At 51.2% G+C, this 10,016-nt stretch overlaps 1 protein-coding gene across 1 annotated transcript; it reads left to right on the plus strand.

Annotated features, from left to right (window-relative positions):
- Window positions 1–820: 820 nt before the first annotated feature.
- Window positions 821–9,225, plus strand: LOC139604721 (uncharacterized). The gene is made up of 9 exons (XM_071455944.1): window positions 821–1,003; window positions 1,052–1,342; window positions 2,606–2,823; window positions 3,516–3,576; window positions 4,183–4,278; window positions 4,592–4,756; window positions 4,840–4,965; window positions 5,371–5,613; window positions 6,568–9,225. The coding sequence occupies exons 1-9, from the start codon at window positions 821–823 to the stop codon at window positions 9,223–9,225; spliced, it is 4,041 nt and encodes a 1,346-aa protein (XP_071312045.1).
- Window positions 9,226–10,016: the final 791 nt, after the last annotated feature.

Consider the following 10,016-nt stretch of genomic DNA (forward strand, 5'->3'; position numbering starts at 1 on the left):
TCCTTTGGGAGGAAGAGAATCCTGCCAGGTGAAGTCCAGGTCCTCCTAAAGTCATGTAAGGGTCAGAGAGGAGGTTCTACCCGTGGGGATGTGGTTCCAGAGGTGGTTTTGGAGGAACTACATCTTGGTTATTTTTCAAGAAATTAACCCAGGCTGGAGCCTCCAAGTGGTGCTGCCAGCAGTGGGATTTGGCTCCCAAATGCTTTTCCCTTTTCCAGCATTTAGTCCATAGCTACTAAATGCTGGAGAGGTGGAGTCTGGCACAGAGATGGGGAGAGGGATGGATCCTCCCTGTGAGAAGCAAAAGTTGCTCCTGGGATATTCTGAGAAAGAGAGAAGGACAGGAATGGGAAACAAAGGGTGCAGCAGGTGCTCCTGGTGATGTAGTGAAGGGTCAGACACCCCCAAGGACCATCAAAGTCCTGTGCCCCTTAAAATTCCAAAAGAGGTGGGGAAATATGGGGGAGAATGAGCTGTGGGGATGAGCAGGGGTAACTGTAATTACGGATGGAGGTTAATGAGATAAGGACATCCGTCAGCAAAGCTCATGAGTCAGGCAGGATTTGGGGAATTTCATAACTGCCCCACTGGTGCTGGTGTTTATCTGACCTCTCTGGGCAGCCATTAATTGCTGCCTGATGAACCAAACCCAATAACAACATTAGAGACCTGCTAATTACTACGGAATGGAGATGAGCTCCTCCAGAACGTATAAAGGAGAACTTCCATACTCCTCTGGAGTAGCTGAGGATCCTTCATTCTCATTTCTCCTCCTGTTTTACCAACTTCTACATCAGCTCTCCCACCTGGAAGTGCTGCCATGAGACGATATTTCTCCGGATATGGGGATGGGAGTTTCAGTTCTTCTTCTGCTCATTGTGGGACCTTGGGTGGTGGAGATGGGAGATTCGGAGGTTTTGGGCATGGGTATGGCAGCAGGAGCCTCCACAACCTTGGAGGGTTCAGGAATGTCTATACTGGTGGAAGCTTCGGAGGAGAAGGAGTAAGATATGCGAGATGCCTTGGGTTTGGTGGCTGGAGACAGGCTGAGAGGGGCTTTGGTGGAAGAGGATGTTTCGTGGGAGGTTTTCAAGTTGGTGGCACCTACAGAGGAGGTCCAGGCAGGGAGGTACTCAGAGGAGGCCTTGGCGCAGGGGTGCAAGGGGCTGGGCAGGAATTGGGACAGGCTGGAGTTCTCCGAGGCATTGGGGAAGTCCATGTGGACACCAACCTGCTGAGGCCAATACGGCTCCAGGTGGACCCTGAGTTCCAGCGAGTGCGCTCAGATGAGAGGGAGCAGATCAAAGCTCTCAACAACAAATTTGCTTCATTCATCGAGAAGGTGAGTCCTGGTCTCTGTACTGTTATCTGGAAAGGGGGAGGTGAAAGGTAGGAGTGAGTCATGGGGACACCTTCATGTTCCATCTTCTCCCCCCAAAAAATCCCAGCACTGGCTGAATTCCCAATGGTGCTGTGAAGCTCACAATGGGTCCCTGTAAACGTTGCTCTGTGAATCACTTTTTGCCTTGGGGTAAAGATCTCAGAGTTGTCTTTTGTGGCAGGACAGTAAACTGCCGAGATGTCACCAGCACATAGACTCACTCTTCTTTTGAGGAAAGGGGTTTCTGGGAATATATATTCCTATATTCTGGTGCCTGGAGGTTGCTGATGCCAGCAGAAAAAGTGGGTGAGGGACAGAATCTTGATGAGTTAGTATTTTTTTTCTCAAGCAAAGCCAAACCTTGCAAGAACAGGCTGTTTTAGTGCCTTTCTTGCAGGGGTTTGTACTTACCAGAAATTGCAAGTGAATTCAATTTCTCTGAATTATTAAACAAATCACTTCTTGGTTTGGAAGCCCTGCCCTCTACTAGGTGGTCAATCTTCAGCTTTTTCATTACTTTCTATCTCTCCAGTTTTGTCTTCTCTTCTGCATCTACTCAAACCAGCCACAAAAGCTCTTCCATCCCGCTGGTATCTGGGAGGTGTCTCTGTCTCTGCTTCTCTCTTTTACATGTGGGGACTTCAGGGTTTCCTATTTCACTGGACAGGATGTGTTGGTTAAACTGAGGAGGTTTAAGATTCCATAGTCCTGAAAAATTAGCATGTCTGTGACTCTTCTTTCCCTCCTAAACTTTTGGGTGTCCAGGTTATCACCTGGTCAATATTATAGAAATCGTGGAGTGATTTGGGTTGAGAGCGACCTTAAAGCTCATCCAGTTCTGCCATGGGCAGGAACACATTCTACTAGACCACTCTGCTCCATGCCCCATCCAACCTGGCCTTGGACACATCCAGGAAAGGAGCATCCTCTGGGAAATCCATTCCAGGGCCTCACCACCCCCTCTGGGAGGAATTTCTTCCCAATATTGCATCTATCCCTGCCCTCTGGCAGTGGGAAGCCATTCCCTCTTGTCTTTTCTCTCCAGGCTCTTGTCCCCAGTCTCTCTCCAGCTCTCCTGGAGCCCCTTTAGGCACTGGAAGGGGCTCCAGGGTCTCCTTTCCCTTCTCCTCTCCAGGTGAGAACCTCCAGCTCTCCCAGCCTGGCTCCATGGCAGAGATGCCCACTGGAGACATGCAGCCTCTCTGGATCTGCTTCATCTTCCAGGTTCAATGTCTGGAGCGGCAGAATCAGGCACTCTTGGCCAAGTGGGAACTTCTGCAGCAGCAAAGCTCTGGCCCTGAGGAGAGCAGGAACATCAACAACTTCTTCCAGGCCTACATCACCAACCTGCAGCGGCAGCTCGAGACACTCCAGAGCCAGAAGGAGCAGCTGGATCCTGAGGCCTACAACATGCTCCGGCTTGTTGAGGATTATAAAAACAGGTGAATAGTCACAAATCTGGGAAAACAGGTGCTAGGATTTTCCTAGGTGATGCTCATTGTGCCCTTGGATGGCAAAGCTCAACTTTGCATCTACAGGACTTTGGAGTTTCTTAGCCCTGCTCCGCTTCAGGTGCATTATGGGGCTTGACTTTACTGCTGGAGGAGTTTGGTAAGGGTTGAACTCCCAAAAATGAGAGGAAAACCAAAGTTTGTGATGATCTCTCCCATGCTTTTTCCTTCCCAGACTCTTCCTTTTCTTTCTTCCCCCTAGCAGTGAGTGACCCAAGATTCCACTCGCGGGGCCCTGGTGGGAAGGGACAGAGCTGAGCTTGGAGTCAAGCTGGGAAGAGTTGTCACCTTTTCTGGCTTAGATAATTTATGTCCACCCACAGATCTGAAAAATGGAAAGTTTAGTTCAGAATTACTAAATTTAGAAGTGATCTGTATTGACCCCATTTTTTGGGCTGTTTTAGTGCCTCTTTTTGCAGAGGAGAAAATTACTGGCACTTGCCAGAAATTGTAATTAAAGTAAAATGAAAACTCAGCACATTCAGTCTTTGGTTGATTCTATTGTTTACTGGTCCACCTGACTTAACAATTAATATCAATAATTAAAGGTAATGGATAGATTAATTAAATAGATTAATTAATAATAGATAATAGATAATAATCTAACTCCTTCTGTCCCCCAGATTCGAGGATGAGATCGACAAACGCACATCCAAGGAGGAGGAGTTTGTGGAGCTTAAAAAGGTGAATTAACCTGAGATCCTGAGCAAATCAAAGCCTTAGAAATAAAAGCATATCTGGATGGTTGCCAAGGTTCTCAAAAGCTTAAGTTTTTATTGAGCTTTGTTTAATTTTAACCAAAGTAAATGAAAACCAGAACAAGACTGAGGATGGATTATTTCCTCTAGAGAATGAATCAGTCCTTTGTAGGACAAATATCTAAAAAGTGCTGGTTTTTCCCTATTCACTCAATCCCAGTCCAGGTGGAATATTGTCATTAAGTTAAATAATATCTGTAGATGGCTTAGAAAAATAAAACTATCTGTGAAAAGAAAATTTAGGCAACTTTTTACTCGAAGTATGAATAAAAATTGTGTTTAGCCATTTCTCATGTTCCCCAGAAATGGATTTATTGCTGCAGCTGTGGTACTCATTTCCCAGCCAATTTTTTAATCTTAAATGCTTTCCCTTTGTTCCTCTTGCTTTTCAAATGAAATCTGAGATCTCTAGGCCACTATTTGATCCCAGGAATGAAGGCTTTATGGAAATATCCCAAGAATTGCACTTCAGTGGAGCATTTGGGTCAACAACATGCAAATATATTACAATATTTTTTGGGTTTTTTTACAGGAACTGGATAGTGCCTACATGGGAAAAATGGAGTTTGATGTCCGAGTGGATATCCTGAGGCAGGAGCTGGAGTTCCTCCGGTGTTTATACGAAGCTGTGAGTGATTCAAATCTTACCCTCAGGTCTTGAAGGGCACACCTTCTGGAGATTCTCAGAAATTTTGTTTGGGTGGGATTTTTTGGCTTGGAGAATTAATTATCCTTGGCCTTTTGTGAGTGAAAAAGGGTCTGGTGTGTCCCAAAGGCTAGAAGACCTTGCAAATTACAAGTGCTGGGGGTACAGTGGTACCTGGGGGCTGCAGGTGGAGAAATTCCAGTGGGAAATTTGCCACAAGGTCCCATTTTTTCCTCATAAAGACCTGGACTGACCACAAGGACTGTTAAAATCCCTAATCTGGTTTTCCCTGCAGGAGCTGTCCCAGCTGCAAACGGTTGTTGAGAACGTTGACGTTGTTCTGTCCATGGACAACCACAGGGACTTGAACATGGATGGGATCATCGAGGAGGTCAGGCGGGAATACGAGGGGATAGCCCACAGGAGCACAGCTGAAGTGGATGCCATGTACCGGGGCAGGGTGAGTGCACACCAGGGAAACAGGAATACAAATCTCCTCATTGGAAAAGAAGCCAAAAATGTGTTGTGTCCTCTTCCCATCAGTACCAGGACCTGCAGAACATGTGGGTGAGTCAACAAGAGCAGCTGAAGAACAGTCACCAGGAAATCCAGGAACTTGCCAGGCACATCCAACGACTCCAACCAGAAATTGAAATCGCAAGGAAAAGGGTAAAGCTGATACTTTCCAGCCTGACTAAATGGCTTAAGCCCCTTTTCAATGGGATCTCAGTGCAGTATGTAGCAGCCAGTTGTTTGGAGGCAAATGTAGGGATGGAGTTTTCTCTTCCAATTGAAGCAGATTTAGATTTTTGGGACCTATATTGGGGTTTAATTGCATTTATTTACCCAGTCAACTGTGTTTTTGCTGTTCTGTCACTGAGAAAAGCCTTTTGATTTCCAAGGAATGGCAGGAGGGTGTGAAAATTATGGGACTTGGGGGTTTTCCTGTGCTGGGATAGGAGTTGGACTTGATGATTCCTGTGGTTCCCTCCTGATAATGGATATTCCATGATTCTGTTATAAAATCCTCCCCACAGATGGGACATGGTCACGTTCCCTTTGTTCCTTCTGCAGAATTCCAGCCTCCAGGACTCCATTAAAGATGCTGAGCACCGTGGGAGCTCGGCCGTCAGGGATGGCCAGGAAAAGCTAGAGGAGCTGGAAAATGCCCTCCAACAGGCCAAGGATGACCTTTCTCAGCTTGTCCGTGATTACCAGGAGCTCCTGAATGTGAAGCTGGGCCTGGACATTGAGATCGCCATGTATCGCTCACTCCTCGAGGAGGAGGAGAACAGGTTGGGGCAAAATCCATCCTGGGTGAAACACCCAGACAAAGCAGCATGTCCATGGATCTGTCACTGGGATCTCTGGGATGCACTGGCCCTGGGAGGAGTTGCCTTTCTGCAGATCACTGATAAAGCCTAACCTGAATTTTAATTCTGGTTTTATTGGCTGCCTTACCTCAATGTCACTTTTCCTCCACAGGATCCAGGAAGGATCACCAGCCACGATCTGTGAGTATCCCAAGGATTTTCTCAGGGTTTTTCACAGGAAACTCTTCCTACTTTGTGGTCTTGACACCATTGGAACAAACTATCCCAGTTCCCATCTTAATTTAGGAAAGGATGCAAAGGGGAGTTTGTGAACACACATTAATGTAACAAGTGGCTTTAGAATTATTGGCTAATTCCTAATAAATTTGGAGGAAATGGGAAATACCGCCTTTAACCCATAGGTCTTTTTGATGCAGGGCAGAAGGGAAGGAAATAAAAACTAGTCCTAAAATTCGTGGGAAAATTGAGGAAGCTGAAGGAGAGAGAAAAACAGTTTTGGCCTTTGTAAAGAATAGGCTGCACTGAGTGTTCATGGGTGAAATAAGAGATAAATGATGTTTAAAAAAAATCTAAAAATCACAGAAAATTGAGAAAATATTCCATACGTTGATGTCTACTCAGGGAGATTCTTGTTGGCCCCTTCAAAGATAAGTCCATGACCACCAGGGTAGGAAGGATGATGCTTAAATCAGCCCCGCTCAGAATTTTTTGGGGTAAAAACGAATAAATTAAATGTAATTTCCATTTCTTCCAGGTGTCATTGACCACAGTGCCAGAGTTTCTGGAGTCTTTGGAGGCATAAAAAGTGGGAAGGGTGTAATGAGTTCCAGTGGTAGCAGTGGGAGCAGAACGAAGGGGCCAGTCACTGGAGGGGGAAAAGGTGGAAGCTCTGGTGGGTGGGGATCCAGCTCTGGTGGTGGTGGTTCCATCTCTGGAGGCGGAAAAGGTGGAAGCTCTGGAGGGTGGGGATCCATCTCTGGTGGTGGTGGTTCCATCTCTGGAGGAGGAAAAGGCTCAGGATCTGGAGGAGGAGGAAGCTCAGGCAGTGGAGGCTCCATCTGTGGAGGAGGAGGTAGTTCAGGTGGTGGAGGCTCCATGTCCAAGGGAGGCAGCAGCTCTGGAGGGTGGGGATCCAGCTCTGGTGGTGGTGGTTCCATGTCTGGAGGAGGAAAAGGCTCAGGATCTGGAGGAGGAGGAAGCTCAGGCAGTGGAGGCTCCATCTGTGGAGGAGGAGGGAGTTCAGGCAGTGGAGGCTCCATGTCCAAGGGAGGCAGCAGCTCTGGAGGGTGGGGATCCAGCTCTGGTTCCATGTCTGGAGGCGGAAAAGGCTCAGGATCTGGAGGAGGAGGAAGCTCAGGCAGTGGAGGCTCCATTTGTGGAGGAGGAGGAAGTTCAGGTGGTGGAGGTTCCATGTCCAAGGGAGGCAGCAGCTCTGGAGGGTGGGGGTCTAGCTCTGGTGGTGGTGGTTCCATGTCTGGAGGAGGAAAAGGCTCAGGATCTGGAGGAGGAAGCTCAGGCAGTGGAGGCTCCATCTGTGGAGGAGGAGGGAGTTCAGGCGGTGGAGGCTCCATGTCCAAGGGAGGCAGCAGCTCTGGAGGGTGGGGATCCAGCTCTGGTTCCATGTCTGGAGGAGGAAAAGGCTCAGGATCTGGAGGAGGAGGAAGCTCAGGCAGTGGAGGCTCCATGTCCAAGGGTGGCAGCAGCTCTGGAGGGTGGGGGTCTAGTTCTGGTGGTGGTGGTTCCATGTCTGGAGGCGGAAAAGGCTCAGGATCTGGAGGAGGAGGAAGCTCAGGCAGTGGAGGCTCCATCTGTGGAGGAGGAGGGAGTTCAGGTGGTGGAGGTTCCATGTCCAAGGGAGGCAGCAGCTCTGGAGGGTGGGGGTCCAGCTCTGGTTCCATGTCTGGATGCGGAAAAGGCTCAGGATCTGGAGGAGGAGGAAGCTCAGGCAGTGGAGGCTCCATTTGTGGAGGAGGAGGAAGCTCTGGCAGTGGAGGTTCCATGTCCAAGGGAGGCAGCAGCTCTGGAGGGTGGGGGTCTAGCTCTGGTGGTGGTGGTTCCATGTCTGGAGGAGGAAAAGGCTCAGGATCTGGAGGAGGAGGAAGCTCAGGCAGTGGAGGCTCCATTTGTGGAGGAGGAGGAAGCTCTGGCAGTGGAGGCTCCATGTCCAAGGGTGGCAGCAGTTCTGGAGGGTGGGGATCCAGCTCTGGTGGTGGTGGTTCCATGTCTGGAGGAGGAAAAGGCTCAGGATCTGGAGGAGGAAGCTCAGGCAGTGGAGGCTCCATCTGTGGAGGAGGAGGGAGTTCAGGCGGTGGAGGCTCCATGTCCAAGGGAGGCAGCAGCTCTGGAGGGTGGGGATCCAGCTCTGGTTCCATGTCTGGATGCGGAAAAGGCTCAGGATCTGGAGGAGGAGGAAGCTCAGGCAGTGGAGGCTCCATTTGTGGAGGAGGAGGAAGCTCTGGCAGTGGAGGTTCCATGTCCAAGGGAGGCAGCAGCTCTGGAGGGTGGGGGTCTAGCTCTGGTGGTGGTGGTTCCATGTCTGGAGGAGGAAAAGGCTCAGGATCTGGAGGAGGAGGAAGCTCAGGCAGTGGAGGCTCCATTTGTGGAGGAGGAGGAAGCTCTGGCAGTGGAGGCTCCATGTCCAAGGGTGGCAGCAGTTCTGGAGGGTGGGGATCCAGCTCTGGTGGTGGTGGTTCCATGTCTGGAGGAGGAAAAGGCTCAGGATCTGGAGGAGGAAGCTCAGGCAGTGGAGGCTCCATCTGTGGAGGAGGAGGAAGTTCAGGTGGTGGAGGTTCCATGTCCAAGGGAGGCAGCAGCTCTGGAGGGTGGGGATCCAGCTCTGGTTCCATGTCTGGAGGCGGAAAAGGCTCAGGATCTGGAGGAGGAGGAAGCTCAGGCAGTGGAGGCTCCATCTGTGGAGGAGGAGGAAGTTCAGGTGGAGGAGGCTCCATGTCCAAGGGAGGCAGCAGCTCTGGAGGGTGGGGATCCAGCTCTGGTTCCATGTCTGGAGGAGGAAAAGGCTCAGGATCTGGAGGAGGAGGAAGCTCAGGCAGTGGAGGCTCCATCTGTGGAGGAGGAGGAAGTTCAGGTGGAGGAGGCTCCATGTCCAAGGGAGGCAGCAGCTCTGGAGGGTGGGGATCCAGCTCTGGTTCCATGTCTGGAGGCGGAAAAGGCTCAGGATCTGGAGGAGGAAGCTCAGGCAGTGGAGGCTCCATCTGTGGAGGAGGAGGAAGTTCAGGTGGTGGAGGTTCCATGTCCAAGGGAGGCAGCAGCTCTGGAGGGTGGGGATCCAGCTCTGGTTCCATGTCTGGAGGAGGAAAAGGCTCAGGATCTGGAGGAGGAGGAAGCTCAGGCAGTGGAGGCTCCATCTGTGGAGGAGGAGGAAGTTCAGGTGGAGGAGGCTCCATGTCCAAGGGAGGCAGCAGCTCTGGAGGGTGGGGATCCAGCTCTGGTTCCATGTCTGGAGGAGGAAAAGGCTCAGGATCTGGAGGAGGAAGCTCAGGCAGTGGAGGTTCCATGTCCGGAGGTGGGCAGAGCTCCGGTGGTCACGGATCTGGCTCCAGTAGCAGCAGATGCAGCCCCCAAAGTGGAGGCATGAGCTCTGGAGGTGGGAGCAGTTCTAGCAGGAGAGGTTCTATGTCTGGAGGTGGCCAGAGCTCTGGTGGTCACGGATCTGGCTCTGGCAGTGGCAGATGCAGCCCCCAAAGTGGGGGGATGAGTTCTGGAGGAGGGAATAGCTCTGGGAGGGGAGGCTCCATGTCTGGAGGTGGACGACAGGGAAGTTCATGTCATGAAGGTTCCATGTCTGGAGGTGGCCAGACTGCTGGAGGATGGGGGTCCAGCTCTGGCAGCTGCAGCCCCCAAAGTGGAGGCATGAGCTCTGGAGGTGGGAGCAGCTGTGGCAGGAGACCATCCATGTCTGGAGGTGGGCAGAGCTCTGGTGGTCACGGATCTGGCTCTGGCAGTGGCAGATGCAGCCCCCAAAGTGGGGGGATGAGCTCTGGAGGTGGGAGCAGTTCTAGCAGGAGAGGCTCCATGTCTGGAGGTGGCCAGAGCTCCGGTGGTCATGGATCTGGCTCTGGCAGTGGCAGATGCAGCCCCCAAAGTGGGGGGATGAGCTCTGGAGGTGGGAGCAGTTCTAGCAGGAGAGGCTCCATGTCTGGAGGTGGCCAGAGCTCTGGTGGTCATGGATCTGGCTCTGGCAGTGGCAGATGCAGCCCCCAAAGTGGGGGCATGATCTCTGGAGGTGGGAGCAGTTCTAGCAGGAGAGGCTCCATGTCTGGAGGTGGCCAGAGCTCTGGTGGTCAGGGATCTGGCTCTGGCAGTGGCAGATGCAGCCCCCAAAGTGGGGGGATGAGCTCTGGAGGTGGGAGCAGCTGTGGCAGGGGA

This window comes from Agelaius tricolor, unplaced genomic scaffold (genome assembly GCF_023055355.1).
Source record: "Agelaius tricolor isolate 1412-34295 unplaced genomic scaffold, bAgeTri1.0.p SCAF_55, whole genome shotgun sequence".
Lineage (NCBI taxonomy): Eukaryota > Metazoa > Chordata > Aves > Passeriformes > Icteridae > Agelaius > Agelaius tricolor.